This window comes from Emiliania huxleyi, assembly GCF_000372725.1.
Source record: "Emiliania huxleyi CCMP1516 unplaced genomic scaffold EMIHUscaffold_10, whole genome shotgun sequence".
Lineage (NCBI taxonomy): Eukaryota > Haptophyta > Isochrysidales > Noelaerhabdaceae > Emiliania > Emiliania huxleyi.
This window is the reverse complement of record NW_005202427.1, coordinates 615,764-633,515: the sequence shown is the minus strand read 5'-3', so window position 1 is coordinate 633,515 and position 17,752 is coordinate 615,764. Positions and strand designations below refer to the sequence as shown.

Sequence of the window (17,752 nt, the reverse complement as noted above, 5' to 3'; positions counted from 1 at the left end):
GGGGGGGGCGTGCTGCGCGAGATCACCCGAGATGACCCGAGATGACCCGAGATGACAGGCGAGACGGGCGAGGCGGTGGGCTTGTTGCGCGAGATGGCGGAGCGAGGGATGCCGCCGTCGGCGCGCGCCTGCCGCGCCTTGGCTATGACCGAGCCGGACTCATGATACGCCCGAGTGCGCGTCCTTGTTAGGCGCACGCTTACTGCGCCGCCATCTGCGCGCACCGCAAAGACGGGCGTGTGGACGAGGCGAGACATCACACTCTCCTTGAAACTCTTGCCCTCGCCCTCGCTGCCCCTTGCCCCCTCCTCCTCCTCCTCCCCTCGCCTCCTCTCCTTCCTCCTGCCCCCTCCTCTTCCTCCTCCTCCTCCTCGCCTCTCCCACCGCGTCGCGGCGAGAGGAGAGGCCGCGCCGCGCTGACGCTGTCTCGGACCCTCCCCGGCCCTCTCCGACCCTCTCCGACCCTCTCCGACCCTCCCGGACCCTCCCCGGCCCTCCCCGGCCCTCTCCGACCCTCTCCGACCCTCCCGGACCCTCCCCGGCCCTCCCCGGCCCTCTCCGACCCTCTCCGACCCTCTCCGACGCGCCTGCCTCGGACCCCGCAGGCGATCGCTCTCTTTAGCGAGCTGGCGGCGGGCGGGGCGGCAGGCAGAGGCGAGGCGGGCAGAGGCGGGGCGGGCAGAGGCGAGGCGGGCAGAGGCGAGGCGGGCAGAGGCGAGGCGGGCAGAGGCGAGGCGGGCAGAGGCGGGGCGGGCAGAGGCGGGGCCGGGGAGGCGGGGGGCGGGTCGTCGGGCCGTCGCCGCCAGCCGCGAGGAGGCCGCCCTCCCACACCCCTCGCGCGGCCGCGCCCCGACGCGCACTGCGCCTCTGCCGTGCTCGAGGTTTGCTATTATCATCATTATTACTATTATGATTATGATCATCATCATCATCACTGCGCCTCTGCCGTGCTCGAGGTTTGCTATTATCATCATTATTACTATTATTATTATTATTATCATCATCACTGCGCCTCTGTCGTGCTCGAGGTTTGCTATTATCATCATTATTACTATTATTATTATTATCATCATCATCATCACTGCGCCTCTGTCGTGCTCGAGGTTTGCGCCGCCGCCGGCGCGGCGAGCGAGGCGGTGTCGCTGGTGGGCTCGCTGCCCGGCTTGGGCGTCGAGCCGAGCGCAAGGCACGTCGGCGCAGCCATCGCCGCCTGCACGCGGGCGGGGACGCCCGAGCGCGGCCTCGCCCTCCTCCGCTCGCTGCGAGCGCAAGGGGGCGGCGCAGCGGCGGGCGGGCGGGCGGACGGGGAGGGGGGAGGGCGGGAGGGGGGGCGGGAGGGAGGGGGGAGCCCGTTCGCTCTGGACCAGCCCGCCCTCTCGGCCGCCCTCGCCGCGTGCGCCCGCGTCGGCGACGCCGAGATGACGAGCGATCTCCTCGCCGAGCTGCGCGGGCAGGGCGGGCCGGGCAGGTCCGCCCCTCGCCTCGACGCGAAGGCGCGCTGCTCGGCGATCGCGGCGTACGGCCGCGCGGGCCAGTGGAGGGAGGCGGCGCGGCTGCTCGCCTCGGCAGGCGCGGCGGACGTGGACACGGCTTGCTACAACGCGGCGCTTGGCGCGCTGCTGCGGGCGGGGCAGAGGCCGGCCGCGGAGCTCTTGCTGCGCAGGATGACGTCGGGCACCGCGCCGCCGCCGGACGGCGTGACGCGCCGCATCGTTCGCAGCGGCAACCTGAGCTCTGCGGGAGGGTGACGTCGTGGCGGTCAGGCATACGGGCTTTTTCCTTGAAATGACACACGCGGTCACCGAGCGCGCAGCCGCACACGCCTGACGCCCGGCGGCGGCGTGTCGACACGAGCGCACGGGCCACTGGCCCACCCGGCCACGCGCCTGTGTGTGTCCGTGCGTGCGCGTGTGCGCACGTGCGGCCGCAGTGTCGCGCGCGCGGAGACTTGCGCGGAGACGCGAACCGACGGACCGGCTCAGCGCTCAAATACTGCACGCACACAATCGTCAACGACGCAAACGCGCAGAAGAAGACAGAGAGCGCGCACGAGTGACGCGACCGGCTCATGCCGTGAGCCGTTGCTTCAGCTCGTCTTCGTCGTTCGCTGCGTCCCAGCCGCCGCGGGCGCGAGAGCGCCGCGCGGCTGCAGCGTAGAGCGCTGTGACGATCGCTCCGCCCGTCAGCATGAAGAGGAGTCTCCTGCTGCCTGCTCCGGCAGGCGACCCTGCATCGTCCGCAGCCGGCCTTTTCCAGGTTGAGCCGGCCGCTTCATCTCGCAAGGCCACGCGCCCAAACTTGCGGGCGAAGAGTTCGTGTAGCTGTGTGTAGTTGAACTTGCCGAGTCCGATCTCTTCCGCTGGGCCGTCACCTGTCACGTAGAGAGTCGGGTCATGGCCCTTGATCCACTCGATGTTCACGGATGGATAGAGCTCCACGCCGCCCGGCGACTTGAGGAATTTTTTCACCATCGGCAGCGCGTCGAGCCCTCAAGCAGGGCAAGACTTTACGACGCCGACGGCCGCATTGGTCGACGAGAGCGCGGCGAGAGTTAGCGCGACAGCTGAACCGATGCAACCTCGGGGTCGTACCATCGCTCTGGGTGGTAGTGGCGGCGCTCCAAGTGGTGCTCTTGGGAAGAGGCTCCCCCCCCCCCCCCCCTCCCCCCTCGGTTGGAGAGGAGTCGGGAAAGAAGAATTTTTTCCGGATTTTTTTGCACAACCAAACTCCCTCGCACAGGGCACGTCCTCCCATCCCTCCCTTGGTGATCAGTTTTCTTTCTTTCTTTACACTGGGCACGGGACTGGCGCGGGAAAAAAGAATTTCACCGTCCTCGCAAGAGTTTGAGTTTCTTCCTTTGCTTGCTATTTTTCTTTTCCGTCTTCGAGTCGTCCTTCCAAAATCCTGCTCGTGCAGGTGGGGACCCTGTCCTCCTCCCCTATCCCTCGTTTCGGCTGGGGTTTCTTTCTTTTTTTCGTCTTCGAGGCAAAGTCCAAAGATTTCCTCGTTTTTGTAGCCTGGCGTTTGTGCCCCGTTTGTGCCCCGTCCCGCCAATTTTTTATCGATTTTTTCGCTGCGCAGGCTCGTGGACTCGAGCTTCTACAAGCAGGGTGTTGATGTCGAGCGAAGCGTTAACGCGAGAATCCGTGGCGGGAATGTCAAAATCCTTAAACAAAAATATTCGGCACCATGTTTCACAGCCACTTGTAGTTGAACGGTTGCACTAGTACTAAAAAGAAAAAGCCCGGGCAAAGCGAGCTCCCCGCCGAAGCTCACAAAGCATCGTACTGTGGCGACTCAACACGCCGACATGCGCGTGCTCTTTTGCCACGGCCTGGAGTCTGGGCCCGGCGGCTTCAAGCCGAGAGCGCTGCGCAGTCAGGGCGCGACGGTGACCGCGCCGGACATGGCGATGAGCCTGTGGAACCCGACGAAGCGCAACTCCGTCGTGCTCGGCCTGCTGTCCCCGCGAGCAATGCTCACGCGCTGGCCGTCCCAGTGGATTGGCGGCGCGCTGGCCGACTCGTTCGAGGCGTGCGTCGATGTCCAGCGCACGGCTCTGCGCGATGCAGGGCCTGCCGCATTCGACGTGCTCATCGGCTCGAGCTGGGGTGGCGCCGTGGCCGCGGCACTCATCGCGGAGGGTGCATGGACGGGGCCGGCCGTGATGCTCTGCCCCGCGCTCAGTGAGCTGCGGCGGCACGGTGCGATCGAGGCCATCGTCGATCAGATTGCCGCGCTGCCCGCGGAGCGCAAGGCACAGTGCCTGATCGTCCACGGCGACGCGGATGAGACCATCCCCGTCGCCGACTCCGTCAAGTTGTGCGCCGCGACGGGGATTGAGCTCGAGGTGATCGAGGGGGGCAACCACGGCATGGGCAGCGTCGCCGCTGACGGGCGCCTCCTGCGGTTCGCGGAGAGAGTAGTGAGTAGTGAGGCTTGATTGAAGGCGTTTTTCGAGCATTGTACTCGCTTCGCCGGCCGGCGCAGTTCAAATGAACATGCAAAAAAAAAAGAAAATGCACGCGGGGCCGCTGTGGATTTAGCAGCCGGCAGGCATGCACTCAGCGCGGTTTCGCCTCGTTGCGCAGCAGGTCTTCTCGAGGCCTCCCGCTCTGGTGACGCAGCGGTTGCGCCGCCGGTGCCAGGCCGCGAATGGGCTGTCCTGGTCTGAAGCGCGGTTCGACGGAGCCACTGTGACGCTGCCGGACGCCATCGAGCTGACATCCTTTGCGGCACAGCTTGACAATGTGATGGCTTCCGTCCGCAACGCCAACCGCAAGGGCGTCTGGATGAGAGTTCCTCTCTCGCAAGGCTTGACCTGCCACTGCGCCTCATCTCGCCTGCACAAGTTCATCTCACACAGTCATCTCAGGTGGAGTCTTGCCGCTCGCGGCGGCGCACGGCTTCCGGTTTCACCACGCGGTCGGCGAGAGCGCGATGCTTCTGGCGTGGCTGCCGGAGGACGAGCCTTGTCCGGTGCCCGACTTTGCCACGCACGGTCGCAGCTCCGCCTGCCTCGCCTCCCATTCGCTCAGCACTGACTACCGCCGCACCGCTGCAGTGGTTGGCGTCGGCGGCATGTGCATCAACGAGCGGCACGAGGTGCCGCTCCTCTGGCAGCTGTAAGCATGCAGTGGGGCCTCCACTCACAGGGGCCCCCTTTGGGCCCGCCCAGTGAGCCCAAGGGGGTGCTGGTCGTGCAGGAGCGGCGAGCGGCGACGACGACTTCCCAGGGCAGCTGGAAGTTGCCTGGAGGGCTCGTGGATCTGGCCGAGGAGCTGGACGTGGCGGTGGAGCGAGAGGCGCCCGGCCCACTCCCTCCCGCCTCCCTGCCGGGGCGGAGGAGAGGCCCTCTCACCCCTGGCACCACCTCGAAAGGTGCTCGAGGAGACGGGCGTGCGGTCCCGCTTCAAGTCGCTGCTCGCGCTCCGCCACCAGCACGGCGCCGCCTTCGGGAGGGACGACGCGTACTGCGTCTGCCTCCTCTCCCCGCTCTCCGCCGAGATCCGCGCCTGCGAACGCGAGATCGCCGCTGCCGCCTGGCTGCCGCTGCCCGAGTACTACGAGGGCACCAAGGCGACCTCGGCGCGTCAGGGAGTCGAGGAGAACTTCAACGCCTTCGTCGCGAGGAACGTGATCGCCGCTGCCGAGGCGGGCGATCTCGACAGCGCCGCCATCGGCCTCGCGGCGCGGGAGATGCCGGCGCCGAAGGGCTACCTGCCCGGCGTCACCGGCCTCACCAACCGGGAGACCTACCGCCTCTACTCTGGATTTCACTGAAGGCGAGGTGCAGCACAACTCCCAGAGGCGGAGGAGGAGGAGGAGGAGGCAGGACCCCGCTGGCGTGGCAGCGGTGACACTAGCGGCCTCCCGTGCAGAGCCGTGACGCGGCTTGGGCAAGCCTGTGTCTGCCTGGGCTCGGTGACCCACTCCTCACTCCCGTCGGGTGGAGCTGTCGGAATAGCCTACCCGGAGGAGTCAGAAGAGATCGTGACGACCCTGTCGTGCTGTCGTCTGGCATGTGCCACGTCGGTGTGGCGGACTGGTGGCAACACTCTCCTCCTCTGACTCCCTCCCACGTCCTCCCGGCAGTCCCAGTCGCGCCATGACGCATGTGGATGTGCGCACACCCGGCAGCGGCGGTATACGGCACGACTCTCTGGGTCGGACCCGTCTGTGCCCACAGAGATGTCGCGCGGGGGGGGGGTTGTTGCACGAGTATATGGGCCACGATGTCTCAAATATGAGGGGTTTTGACTCCTACCGGCTCCTGACGCTATCCCTGGCAGCTCTAATGACCAGGATCAGTAGTATTGTGATAGAGGGTGCCCATACTAGCGCAGGAGCTGCCACACTCGCCCGGACCGTCCCCTTCTGGGGCCGGTTCCGCAGCCCGCGAGAGCCGACAGCGGGCCGTGCCGCAGGTGCCTACTGCCGAGTGCCACAAACACTGCGCCGTCCCGCCATCACCTACAGGCTGTCTTGTGGGATGGTTGGGATGTCCAAACGCCACCATCTTGGCTCTTGCGACCTCAAACCCTCGAGCTGTATGGGTGGTCCTGACGTCGACAGACGCCCGAGGACCATGGTGAAGCTGAGCCGGAACGCGTCGACAGGTCTCGCCTGAGCCCGTGGCGGTCGCCGGCTGAGTCGCCGTGCACGAGCCGGTACCTCAGGCGTCACCTCCGCAGCCTCAGGTCTCACACTCCATCACCTCTGCCGGGACGCTTTCGGTGGCACGCTCGGCGGCGAGTTTGTTGCAGCCCCACAGCGCGCACGGCGTCGAGCCTAATCGGTCTGGTCTGTTCGCGGCACTCACTGGGTGCCAGGGAGTGCCGCCGACACGCGAGCGGTGCTTCCCGGCAGCGCGCGCCGGCTGTGGGGCTGCAACAAACTCGAGACACGCTTTTTGGGACATTTTCGACGCTTTTGGCCCATATACTCGTGCAACAACCCGGGGCCGGGGGCGGGGCGCGCGGGGGGAGAGCCACACACATCGACTTCGTTCCCGATCGATCAGGCAAAAATGAGCGCACACAACAACAGCGCACACACACGACCGAGCGATCCGTTGCAATAAAACCTCCGGCCTCTCGCTGGCTCTCAGTCCGTCCTCACGACGTAGTCCGTCCCCCGCGTCAACCAGTGCACACACATATGCTACTCCCGACGCGATGCGCACATGCGAGCGCCAAACCACTCCCGAGACGGCAGTGCAGGCGCGTCTCGACCCTGAGCGGGCGCCAACTCCCCCGCGCCCCGTCAGCCGACGGAGCTGTCCATGCCGTCGAAGCCGCCGAAGACCTCGAGCTGCGAAGATACCTCTGGCACGTCGATGGGCTGGGACTGCCCGAGCGGCGAAGAGAGGCCCTGCAGCGCGCCCGCCTGGCTCGCGCCGAGCCCGCTAGCCGCCAGGCCGAGGAAGGCGCCGCCCCAGGCTGCCGGGGGGGGGGGGGGGGGTCCGGGATGGGGACCGGGGGGGCGGGGGAAGCCCGGCCGGGCGGAGGCCACGGCAGGCTGCGAGGCCGGAGGCTGGGGGAGGAGGCGCGCGGGGGTGGGTGGGTGGGGTGGGTGGGTGGGGGGCACCTGGGTCGGCCGCTCCGTCGCTCCCTGCGGGCGGATGCGCGTCGAGGCGAGGGACGGGGGGCAGCCCTGCCCCTCCCGCGGAGAGGCTGGCGGCCAGCTACGGGGGGCGAGGTTGGGGCGAGGTTGGGGCGAGATTGGGCGTCCGCGGGTGTGCGTGCGAGAGTGCGTGCGGATGTTGTCGTATGCCGCTGCTGGTGCCCTGTCTGTGCTGTGTGTCTGTGTCTCTGCTGTGCTGTTTGTGTGCGTGTCTGGCTGGGCGTGTGTGCAGCTCTGCGCAAGCGACGCTGCCGGAGGGGTCGGCGGTGTCGGCGGTGTCCCGAGAGGTGGGGGAGTGGCGAGGGCGGGGGGGCGTCGGCGCGCCTGCGACCCTTCGCGCATCACGTCCTCCGTGTGCGCCTGCAGCAGCGCGAAGAGATGGTGCAGCAGCTGCCGCTGCAGCATGACGTGCTGCGCGAGGCGGGTCAGCTGCTCGGGGCGCATCGCTTCGCGGCCAGTGCCCGAGAGGTGGACGGCGAGCTCGGCCTGGTCCTGCCGCTGCCGCAGCAGCTCCTCGTGCAGCTTCGACTGCAGCTCCAGCTGCTGCAGCAGGTTGAGCTGCTGCTGCTGTGCGTGCGGAGCGGGAGCGCCGTCGAGCGCACTCGGCCCGTCGGCGGCGTGGCTCGAGTTCTGCCGGCTCTGGCGGTACTTTTGGAGGTGCGACTTGATGTTCTGCCGCGTCGGCGCGTACTCCTCCCCCTCGCATCCCATCAGCTGCCGGATGGCCTGCGGCTTCGCGTGCGGCACGCCGAGCTTGTGGACGGCCCGCTCGAACCGAAGGTGCATCTCCGGCGTCCAGACGAAGCGCGCCTTCTTCTCGGCGGGCTCGCCGGCCTCCGGCGCCCCTCCCTCCCCGTCGCTCTCCTCGCCGCCGCCGCCACGAGACTCACCTGCTCCGCTCCTCGAGTGCTGCTGCTTGCCGCGGGCCGCCGGCTCGCCAGAGCCGTCCGCGACCTTGCGCGGGCGGCGAGGCCGCATCGCCATGGCGGGCGCGGCGGGCGGTGCCGCGGGCGCGGCCGCGGCGGAGGACGACGCCGAACCGGCTGCCGACCCGTGCGTGGGCGCTCGGCCGGCCAAGTCTCTGAGCATGGGAAGCTGTCCAAAGGATTCCTGCATCATCAAGAGAAGAGTGCGGAAAATTCTCAGCCCCTTGACGATTAACCCTAGTGGGTGGATAACCTGTCAGACAGGCGGTCTCGCGGAATCTCGCGTTGACACAACCGCGGTGCGCGCCCTGTAGGTCGCCAGACCAAACCGCGCCGGCCTGGCCATGCCCGCATAGTGGACATTGACGAGTCCGGTCGGTTCCGCGCACGCTCATCGCCCGGATCGGCTGCGCCGCGCTGCTCTCGACGGCCTCTCGAGCGGGCGCAGCGCACACGCGGCACGGCGAAGGAGGGCGCGATACTCCACCGGTTCTTCGGCCGTCTGCCTCGGCGCACGACCCGCGGGGCACGTGCGCGCCTCGAGAAGCTCCGCCGCCCCGCCCGGTGCTGCCCACCCGCCTTCGGTGGCACCCGCCGACGCGCAGGCGCTCGCGCCGGGTGCGGCTCCTCGGCGACGTCGAGCGTGGTGCCCGACGGCTCAGGAGCCTTCTACCATCAACCACTACCACGGCCGCCACCGTCGGCGCCTTCGCTCGAGCTCTCCGAGGCCGCGTTCTGACCTCGTGCCGCGGCTGTCGTCGCTGCAGCAGCGACGAGGGCCGCGGCAAGGGGTGCAGCGGCGACGGGCGGGGCGGAGAGGCGCGGCCAGCTACCGGGCTGTTGCCCCCGCCTACCGCGTCGGGCCCCTGCACCCGGAGGCGGCTTGCGGCAGCCTTCCCGTGTCTCCGTGCGACCCGATGGGGTAGCCGGCCAAAACGCGCGCGTCTGTGAGATTTCCGGACTTTGAGTGTGCACCGCGGGAAATATCAAAGTGAGAGTGTACCAAAGTTAGTAGGTCATTTTGAAGGGTTGGTATAGGCCTTTCACTGGTGGGTAGCCCGGGCGTCGCGCGGTACGCGCCGGGCCGTCAGCGCCTTTCGAAAACAGCGACACTATCCACCTACTAGGGTTTTAAGGTGGGCAGCAAACGGGGATGGGGGAGGAGGACAGGGTCCACACCTGCAGGAGGAGGATTTTGGAAGGACGACCCAGGGATACGAGGGGCGGGGCGAAAAGAGGTGGATACGGTCGAGTACAGCGGAGTGGTGTCCTCTCGAGCGCTCGCTGGCAGACAAGAGTGCGCATTCCGCTTCTAGGGCCCGAGATATGGGGAGATCTGGGGAGATGTGGGGAGATGTGGGGAGATGTTCCGCTTCTAGGCGGCTCTGCCCCAGAGCGGCCGTGGGGAGCGTCGGCGGCGTGAGGGAGTAGTGCCGAAGGCGCTCTTTTTGATCGAGAAGTCGAGAGCACTGCACTCACCACACGGAATCACACGCTCACACGCACACCTCACACGACAGTCGGAGCGTCGACACAGAGTAGCACACAGAGTAGGCGAGTGCACAGCACCGAGTCGATAGAGCTCTTCGCTCTCAGCTGGACACAGCAGTACGGACCAGCGGCTGCAAACTCCGCAGTCTCGGTCGAGCGTCATTGCTAGCGCACACAAAACACGCACAGCCTGCACAGTATACACAGGGCTCACCGGCTACTCCTCGCCCTCTTTCTACCGCCACCTCGGGCGCTCGGCTCAGCACGCATCCTCACCGCTCCACCGCCGCGGCACGTCTCGCTCGACATCGCCGAGCACGACGACCCTCCGCATGATGCGGCGCACGCTCTCGACGTCCCACGGCAGCGCGCGGTGCAGCAGGGCGCGGTTGTCCCAGATGAGCAGCTCCCCCTCGCGCCAGTGGTGGGTGTGCCGGAGCGCACTGGCGCGGAACAAAAAGAATTCGATGGGGCGAGATTTTTAGCAATACCAAACAAATCTAACACTCACACGTAATTTGGGGCCTGGAGCCCTGTTCACGCGCGCGCGAGACGTGCAGACAGGGTTGCCAGGTGAGAGCGAATGGCGCGGTTCTTTATAAAATGAACTCGGGGGCACAGGACGCGGCACAAACGGGGTACACCAAAAGGCACGGGCTGCCTGCACGGCGTTCACTCGAACGCCATGCACATGGCGCGGAGCAGCCGCGGTTTTCACTTTGTTTGTTTAAGGACGTCAGACGTCTACGCCCTTAGTTTGTTGTTGAGTGCACGGTCAGTCTAGTATACACACGAGTGGCGCGCGTCGATGCTCGCACTCTTCACAGGGGCGCGTCAGGCCGCCGCCGCACGCGTCGCCCCCTTCTTCAGCTCCGCCACCTGGTCGAGCGCGTCGCCGAGCAGCCCCTTGGCCACGCCCAGGTCGCACAGCTGCTCCACGCCGCCGCTCGCGCGCACCTCGGCGGCGTGGTCGGCCACGAAGCGGCGGCACTGCGCGAGGAGCCGCCCGTCGCCCATCGTGTGCGCCGCCTCGAGCAGCGGCACGGCGGTCGCCGGCGCGACGCTCTCCTGCAGCGCCTGCGCGCAGAGCAGCTCGAGGCGCGGCACCTGGTACATCTGCGCCAGCTGCCGCAGGTCGAGCGCGCGCTGCGCTCTGCCGCCCTCCTCCTCGCCGAGGTCGAGCTGGTCGGTGAGGAGGTAGCGGACGAGGGCGGTGAAGGTGGCGAGGTCGGTTTTGCGCACCGTCACTACGGCGGCGTCGCGCTCCTTCATGCCGATGCCAAACATGGTCCGAAAGAACACGGACCGCACGCAGAGGACGCACTTGCTCACGTGCTCGATGCGCTCCTCGTCGTCGCCGACCAGGAAGGTGACCAGGCCGGTGGGGAGGGTGGCGTCGCCCCACGTGTTGGCCATGTCGGCGGAGAAGGTGGAGGGCGGAACCACGAGCGGCGCGAAGGAGGGAGGCGGAGGAGGCGCCGCCACGCAGACCTGGCGGAGGCCGCCCATTGCGCAGACCGAGAGGGTGCTGCCGTCGGCGCTGATGGCGAGGGCCATTGGGTAGTTGAACTGCGCCGCGCCGCCCACGCCATCAGCGCTGCCGCTGGCACCGCTGCCTGCGAGCGTAGTGACTGCGCCAGTCGCCACCTCCACCCGCCGGATCTTGTTGTTGAACGTGTCTGCCACAAACAGCGCGCTGCCGTCCGGGCTGATTGCGAGGCCGCGTGCTCCGTTGAAGTGCGCCGCGCCGCCGACGCCATCAGCGCCGCCTTCCTCGCCGCCCGCGAGCGTAGTCACCGCGCCCGTCGCCACCTCCACCCGACGCATCTTGTCGTTGCCGTAATCCGTTAAAAACAGCGCGCTGCCGTCCGGGCTGACAGTGACACCGAATGGGCAGCAGAACTCCGCCACGCCGCCAACGCCATCCGCGTCGCCATCATTGCCGCTACCCGCGAGCGTAGTGACCGCGCCCGTCGCCACCTCCACCCGCCGGATCTTGTGGTTGCCGCAGGCCGCCACAAATAGCGCGCTGCCGTCCGGGCTGATTGTGAGACCGCGTGGTTCGCCGAACTGCGCCGCATCACCCACGCCGTCTGCATCGCCGTTTCCGCCGCTACCCACAATCGCCGTCACAGCACCCGTCGCCACCTCCACCCGCCGGATCTTGTGGGCGTCGAGGTCCGACACAAACAGCGCGCTGCCGTTTTGGCTGATGGCGAGGCCGAAGAGTTCGCCGCCTTCGCAGGTTGCCACGGTGCGCACGCGCCCGGCCGCCGAGACGTGCAGCACCGAGTTCTTAGTCGTGACGTACCAGCCGCCCGCGTGATCGATTGCGACGCCGCGCAGGCTGAGGGACGCCAGAGGTCCGTCCTCGCCCTCGAGCGCCAGCGTCGTGACCTGGCCGACGACGCGCGCACCAAAGATGGGCGCCTCGAAGCCGGCCGCGACTGCCACGGGCTCGCCCCCCTCCTCGCCGCCACCGTCGCTCTCGGTGCGGGCGCGCTTGCGGGAGGGCGACACACTCATCATTGTACTCGTAGTACGGGCTCCGATTTCTTTTTTTGAGAGCGCCTTCGTTGTTAATAGTACAAACCCAATGGTCCTCTGCGAGCGGTCCTTCGTTGGAGACGCACACACGCACACGCCGCGCCGCACCGCGCGCCCGCCCACCGCCCCGCCCAGGCGGGAAAGAGGTGGTCGGCGCCAAGTGCAGTGTCACGCTCGCGCTCGAGCGGGTCACAATGGGAAACCCTCGTTTCCTATGAACTCGGTCCCCCGACGGAAGAGGCCTCTCTCCTATTGGAACAATCCAACATCAGATTTGCCTCGTGCGTCCCTTTTTGAGCGGGAAAGCTATTTTCTTTTGGGTCCTGTGGGCACCCTAAACTTGTGAAATTTTCAGTGAAACGGGGGCGGCCGAAACGTTTCATGTGAAATTCACATGAATTCACATGTGAAAGTGAAAGTGTGAAAATTCACTCACGAACCCTGCAGGGCAGGTGCGGGTGGGGCTCTCCTGAATGAACATACCAGTGAGGGAGGGCGAGACGATCGAGGGGTCCCGTACCACGCGGAATCGACCCTATCCAGTGCTCAAGTGCTCAAGCCTCACTCAGACTCGGCTCAGAGCCCGGGAAATTTGATGGTTTTCCCGGGAAAATAGAGAGGAAAAGAGAGGGTGCTGCAGAGAAAAAAGGAAAGGAAAAGAGACGGGGTGCGAGAGGAAAACCTTGTTCAGCCAAAGGAGGGTACATGTACATGTAGGAGGTCCTCGGACGAAATCCAAAAAACGTCATGATGTGGAATGACGATTCGTCAGAAATTTTACTGGGAGGGAGCCCCGGGGAGACCATGGCGTCGATGTCCGCAACCGCGTCCGCAACCGCCCACTCGGAATTCCTCGCGCTGCGCCTGCGGGACGTCCTGACTCCGTCCCGGTCGCACTCGCATTCCCGCCACGACGACATCCCCACGATCCCGGAGGAGCGTGCCGCCACACCGACAAAGCCCGTGCCGTCACCCGCCAGCCGACGAGGGGGAGGGCCTGGCCTCGTTTATTGCGATGCCGGTTTCTTTGGATTTTACGTGGAGGAAGCCAAGCTTGGGCCTTGGCGCAATGCGTCGAATCATAGCCGACGAGCTTTCTGACTGAGAGCATCCTTTTCCCCATTCCCGATTCCGCAACCGCATTCGCCATACATGGTATGTGCATGTACCTCGGAGCGTGGTCTCGAGGTGTGACGTGAATGTGCTGAGAAAGTGGGTGAGCATCGAGCTGTGTGGCGCATGCGCCACACATGTGCGCCACACACGCCAGCACCACGATCGGATCCCCCTCTGTCCGAGGTCGGGGCTCGCGGAACCCCCCGAGATTTTCGGTGTGAAAGGCTGGCTGAGGGTTAGTGTGCGGCCACGAGGCCGATAGAGCCGTACGTACTGACATATAAGGATAAAAGCGACGCATGAGAAGGCCCTCGTGGAGGCCGTGCACGAGACCAGGGAGAGGGACCAGGGCGGGGCCCTGCCAGGGGTGCGGCCGGTGGCATGGCACATGCGGGGTGATCGGGAGGAGGGAGCAACAATTTCGCAGCGGTCCCGGTAAATGCGCTGCAGTGCGGGGCGGGGCTACACAAAACACACACCACGCCGTTCACCCGTCGGCCGTGTCGCGGCAGAGACGAGCTCCTGGGCGCTGGTGACACCTTTGCTGCTCGTCCGGGTGAAGCGCGCCAGGACACGCGTGGAACAGCCCGCGTCCCAGCGCTCCAGCCGCCGCCAGCTGTGACGCCCGCCGGGGCCGGCGCTTGTCGTCGCGGGCCGTCTTCCTTCCCTCTTCGAGCACTGCCGCCGTCGACTCCACAGGCGCTCCGACTCACGCTCTGCTCGCAGCCGGTCTCCGCGCCTGCCGCTCCGCTCTTCTCGCTAGCTTCGCCGCCTTAATCTCCGCGAGCGACTTCTCAAGTTTTCGTTTCGCATCGATCGGATGCAGCTTTTCGCCGTCGGCCTTGGACTCGAAGGAGACCACCGAACGCAGCGTGAAGCGAGCGTCTGCCGTCGCAGCAGCAGGAGCAACGGAGGCGTCTGGTGGTGGCGGTGGGACGGCCTGCCCGGCGGGCACGACCGGATCGAGCATCAGGCCGAACATATCGTCGGGGCGGGCTGCTGCTGCTTCTGCGACGGGACGTGCAGCCGGCTTGCGCTTCATGCTACGTGCGTGCGGCTAACACACTAAGAAAAAAAACCAGAATAATAAAAGAAAACGCCGCTCGCGCCGCACAGCGCTGCACCGCGGGCTGAGCCCTCAAGGATGGCGGACGACGACCTCGTCGCGCGCTTGAGGCGCGGCCTCGAGGCCAAGGACCCGTCGGCCACCGCGCAGGCCTTTGTGTCGATCGACCCGGTGACGCCGCTCCCGCTCCCGCTGCTTGCCGCCACCTCCAACCTCCTGTCCCTCCACCGTCACAACACCGCCGCCTACTCGGCCTTTGAGCGCGGCCTGGCCCTCGCCGACGGTCCGGCCGCGCTGGTCAAGGCGGGACTGAACTTCAACGCCCTCCTCTACGCCTGCTGCCGCGAGCCGTCGATGCTGCCGAGCGCTCGCACCGCCTGGCGCGTGCTGGGCGAGGCGGGTGTCGCGCCGGAGCTCCCGCCGCTCGAGAAGTACATCGGCTCGCTGCTCGAGAGCCAGAGCTACGACGACGCCTTTGGCGTGTTCCTCACAGCCATCGACGCCTCGCTCTCTCCTAGCCTCAAGACGTCGGCCGCGCTGGTCGGCTGCTGCGCCGCAGAGCCGCGGCTCGCGCAGATGAGCTTCGCCGTCTTCTCGACGGTCAAGGCGGCGGGCGGCCAGCTCCCGCCCGAGCTAGCGCGCGGCCTTGCCCGCGCCTGCCTGCGCGAGGGCACCCTCGAGCAGGCCGAAGCACCTCCGAGACACTTCCGAGACACCTCCGAGACGCCTCCGAGACACCTCCGAGACACTTCCGACTGCAGCGCCCCCCTAGCTGCCTCTCCGCAGCCAACTCTCCTCATGTCACACCTCGGCCACCTCTCCAGCCAACCTCGGCACCTCCTGAGCCTCTGAGCCGGCTCCCGCACGACCCCGCAGCCACTCGCCTCTCCGCGCGATCGCACCTCTCACCTCTGCCGCCTCTCGCCGCCTCTCGCCGCCTCCTCGCCGCCTCTCGCCCCCTCCTCGCCACCTGTCGCCGCCTCTCGCCACCCCCTCTTCCCCACCCTCTTCTGTTCACCAGCAGCAGCGGCGCCGTGTGGCCAGGCGACCGAGGTGGTGACGATCAGTCAATGGCGGGCGCTCGAGTTGTTGTCAATCAATGATAGGCGCTCGAGGCGCACGACGCCGCCATCGCCGCGCCGGGCGGCGGCTGGGACGCGCCCCTCGCTTCCTCGCTCGCCGCGGCGTGCGGCGCCGCGGGCGGCGCCCAGCAGGCTGCTGCAGTGGCTTGTAGCGCGGTCCGGAGGAGGAGGTATGAGAGGAGGGTGTAGAGGTTTGCTCTTGCACAGCAGGTGGCTTGCGGGGTGGGCCTGCTCCGCTCCCTGCGCGCCGCAGGGCTTGGCCGGGTCGGCGGAGGCGTGCGAGGCGCGGAGCCTTCTCGGAGCCTTCTCGGAACCTTCCTCAGGCTGGCCGGCTCGGCGGAGGCGTACGAGTCGCTGCTGCGCGCGAGCTGCCGCGCGGCGCTCGCCCGCTCCCACCCCTCCCCCGCGAGGGCAGCGCACGGCCTCTACTCGGAGATGGGATCACTCGGGCTCGCGCTGCCGCCCGCCGCAGCCTCGCAGCTGCTCCTCGCCTGCGCGCGCACGAAGCAGGCGGCGCAGGCGAAGGAGGTGTTCGAGCGGGTCGCGCCAGAGGCGGGGCACGCGGCGGAGGAGGCGGAGGAGGCGGCGGCGGCGGAGGTTGAGCCGGCGGCGCTGCGCGCTTTCGCGCTGATGCTCTCTGCATCTCCGGGCGGCGAGCCGTGCGATGCGTCTCTCGTGCGGCGCCTGCTCGCCGCGCACGGGCGCGCCCTCGCCGAGAGGCTCGTCGGCGGCGCGGGTGACCGAGAGCACGGCGCCGCCCTCGTGCAGCTCTGCGCGTCGTGCGGGCTCGCCGAGCAGGGGTGCGGGCGGCGGGCGGGCCCCACGCTCTCGCCTCACCCTCGGCCTTTCCTGGACCTTTCCTGGAACCTCCCTGCAGGTGCGGCGTGATGAGCACGCTCGCTTGCTCCGGCGTCGCCGCCGCCACTCCAGGCCTCCCCCCCCTTCCGTCCTAAGCCCTCTCCCTCCTCCCCTCCCTGCCCTCGCTGTGAGAAGGCTGCGCGAGTGACTGTCACTTCATCAAACGAGTTCATCGGCGCAGTCAGTCCGTGAATCAACACAGGCCCCGCCCTGCTCGGCACGCTGCTGGCCTCCTGCGCAAAGTCGGCGGCCGCTGTCGACCACGCGGCGTGACCTGTCCGAGAACACAGTCCATGACACGTCCACGGCGTGCCCCCATCAGGCGGCCGGCGTAGAGCATGCGGCCAGCCTGCTCACGCGGCTCGGGGAGGCGACTCACCCCGCCGCCGCCCGCCTCGCCGCGTCAAAGTGCGGCGACGTGTGGGCGACGCTTCTCGACGCCGCCTGCCGCACTGGCGTGCCCGCCGCCGGCTTCGGCGTCTACCGCACTCTCGTCTCGCGCGGGTTCGAGCCGGCGGCCACGCCCTTCGCACGTCCTCCTCCCTCCTCCTCCTCCTCCCTCTCACCCGCCCTGCTCTGCCGTAGGAGGCGGAGGCGTCGCTCCGCTTGCTGCAAGGCTTGCGGTCCGGCGGAGTCTCGGCCGCCGCCTTTGAGCTCCGGGCGATGCTGCTGCAGCGCGGCGTGCCGATCCCGGAGGGGGAGGAGGAGGCGGAGGTCGCCGTCGAGGAGGGGGGCGAGGAGGAGGGTGAGGAGGAGGGCGAGGAGGGGGGCGAGGAGGAGGAGGCGGGGGAGGGCCAGGAGGAGGAGGAGGGCGCCGCCACCACCTCCATGGAGGTCGAGCCGGAGGCGGAGAGCAGCGCCGCCGCGCCCGCGCCGGCGGCGCCCTCGGCGGCGGCGGCGGCGCGGGTGCCCCCGGAGATGGAGGTGGAGCGGGGAGAGGCGGAGGAGCAGCGCGCGACGCTGCTGCGGCTGCTCGCCGAGGCGAGCGAGGCGGGGCGGTGGGACGGCGCCGTCGAGGCGGTGCGGATGCTCGCCGAGTGCGACGGCGGAGGTGCGCCCGAGAGTGTCCTCCTCCAGGAACCTTCTAGGAACCTTCTAGGAACCTTCTAGGAACCTTCTAGGAACCTTCTAGGTGCGCCCGAGAGCGTCCTCCTCTAGGAACCTTCTAGGAACCTTCTAGGAACCTTCTAGGAACCTTCTAGGTGCGCCCGAGAGCGTCCTCCTCTCCCTCGCCGCGCGGCTCTTCAAGGAAAGCCTTGCGCCGCAGCACGCCCGACGGCGAGCCCTCTGCCGCCACCCTCCTCGCCGCCGTTCCCTCTAGGCTGGCGTGCCGCATCTCGTGACGGCTAATTAATTAATTAATTAATTAATTAATTAATTACCTCTAGGCGGGCGTGCCGCATCTCGCGACTGCGATGCTGCAGCACGCGACGGCGGCGGGCGGAGGCACCACCGCCCTCACCCTCGCCGTGATGCGAGGCTTGCTCGCACACAAGCAGGCCGAGTCGACGGCGCAGGCACTCTCCCTGTACGCCGCGCTG

At 67.5% G+C, this 17,752-nt stretch overlaps 7 protein-coding genes across 7 annotated transcripts; 2 read left to right on the top strand and 5 right to left on the bottom strand.

The window, feature by feature from the left end:
- Positions 1-1,963: 1,963 nt before the first annotated feature.
- On the bottom strand, positions 1,964-2,588 carry EMIHUDRAFT_433299 (hypothetical protein). Its single transcript, XM_005793650.1, has one exon. It carries the CDS (start codon positions 2,469-2,471, stop codon positions 2,067-2,069), a length of 405 nt encoding a protein of 134 aa, XP_005793707.1. The 5' UTR covers positions 2,472-2,588; the 3' UTR covers positions 1,964-2,066.
- Positions 2,589-3,406: 818 nt separating this feature from the next.
- EMIHUDRAFT_351266 (hypothetical protein) lies at positions 3,407-3,802 on the top strand (the record flags this gene model as incomplete). Its single annotated transcript, XM_005793649.1, has 1 exon — positions 3,407-3,802. A coding segment is annotated over one exon (396 nt), but the record flags the coding sequence as incomplete, so codon positions are not given.
- Positions 3,803-4,380: 578 nt separating this feature from the next.
- Positions 4,381-5,070, top strand: EMIHUDRAFT_54078 (hypothetical protein; the record flags this gene model as incomplete). Its single annotated transcript, XM_005793648.1, has 4 exons — positions 4,381-4,501; positions 4,565-4,605; positions 4,689-4,787; positions 4,852-5,070. Coding segments are annotated over 4 exons (480 nt in total), but the record flags the coding sequence as incomplete, so codon positions are not given.
- Positions 5,071-6,765: 1,695 nt separating this feature from the next.
- Positions 6,766-8,109, bottom strand: EMIHUDRAFT_199561 (hypothetical protein; the record flags this gene model as incomplete). Its single annotated transcript, XM_005793647.1, has 3 exons — positions 6,766-6,907; positions 7,457-7,571; positions 7,728-8,109. 3 exons carry the CDS (start codon positions 8,107-8,109, stop codon positions 6,766-6,768), a joined length of 639 nt encoding a protein of 212 aa, XP_005793704.1.
- Positions 8,110-9,801: 1,692 nt separating this feature from the next.
- EMIHUDRAFT_199560 (hypothetical protein) lies at positions 9,802-10,235 on the bottom strand (the record flags this gene model as incomplete). The annotated part of the gene is made up of 2 exons (XM_005793646.1): positions 9,802-9,985; positions 10,219-10,235. 2 exons carry the CDS (start codon positions 10,233-10,235, stop codon positions 9,802-9,804), a joined length of 201 nt encoding a protein of 66 aa, XP_005793703.1.
- Positions 10,236-10,286: 51 nt separating this feature from the next.
- Positions 10,287-12,068, bottom strand: EMIHUDRAFT_433296 (hypothetical protein; the record flags this gene model as incomplete). Its single annotated transcript, XM_005793645.1, has 1 exon — positions 10,287-12,068. The coding sequence occupies one exon, from the start codon at positions 12,066-12,068 to the stop codon at positions 10,377-10,379; it is 1,692 nt and encodes a 563-aa protein (XP_005793702.1). The 3' UTR covers positions 10,287-10,376.
- Positions 12,069-13,468: 1,400 nt separating this feature from the next.
- Positions 13,469-14,252, bottom strand: EMIHUDRAFT_351257 (hypothetical protein). Its single transcript, XM_005793644.1, has one exon. The coding sequence runs from the start codon at positions 14,245-14,247 to the stop codon at positions 13,915-13,917; it is 333 nt and encodes a 110-aa protein (XP_005793701.1). The 5' UTR covers positions 14,248-14,252; the 3' UTR covers positions 13,469-13,914.
- Between the last annotated feature and the right edge of the window lie 3,500 nt (positions 14,253-17,752).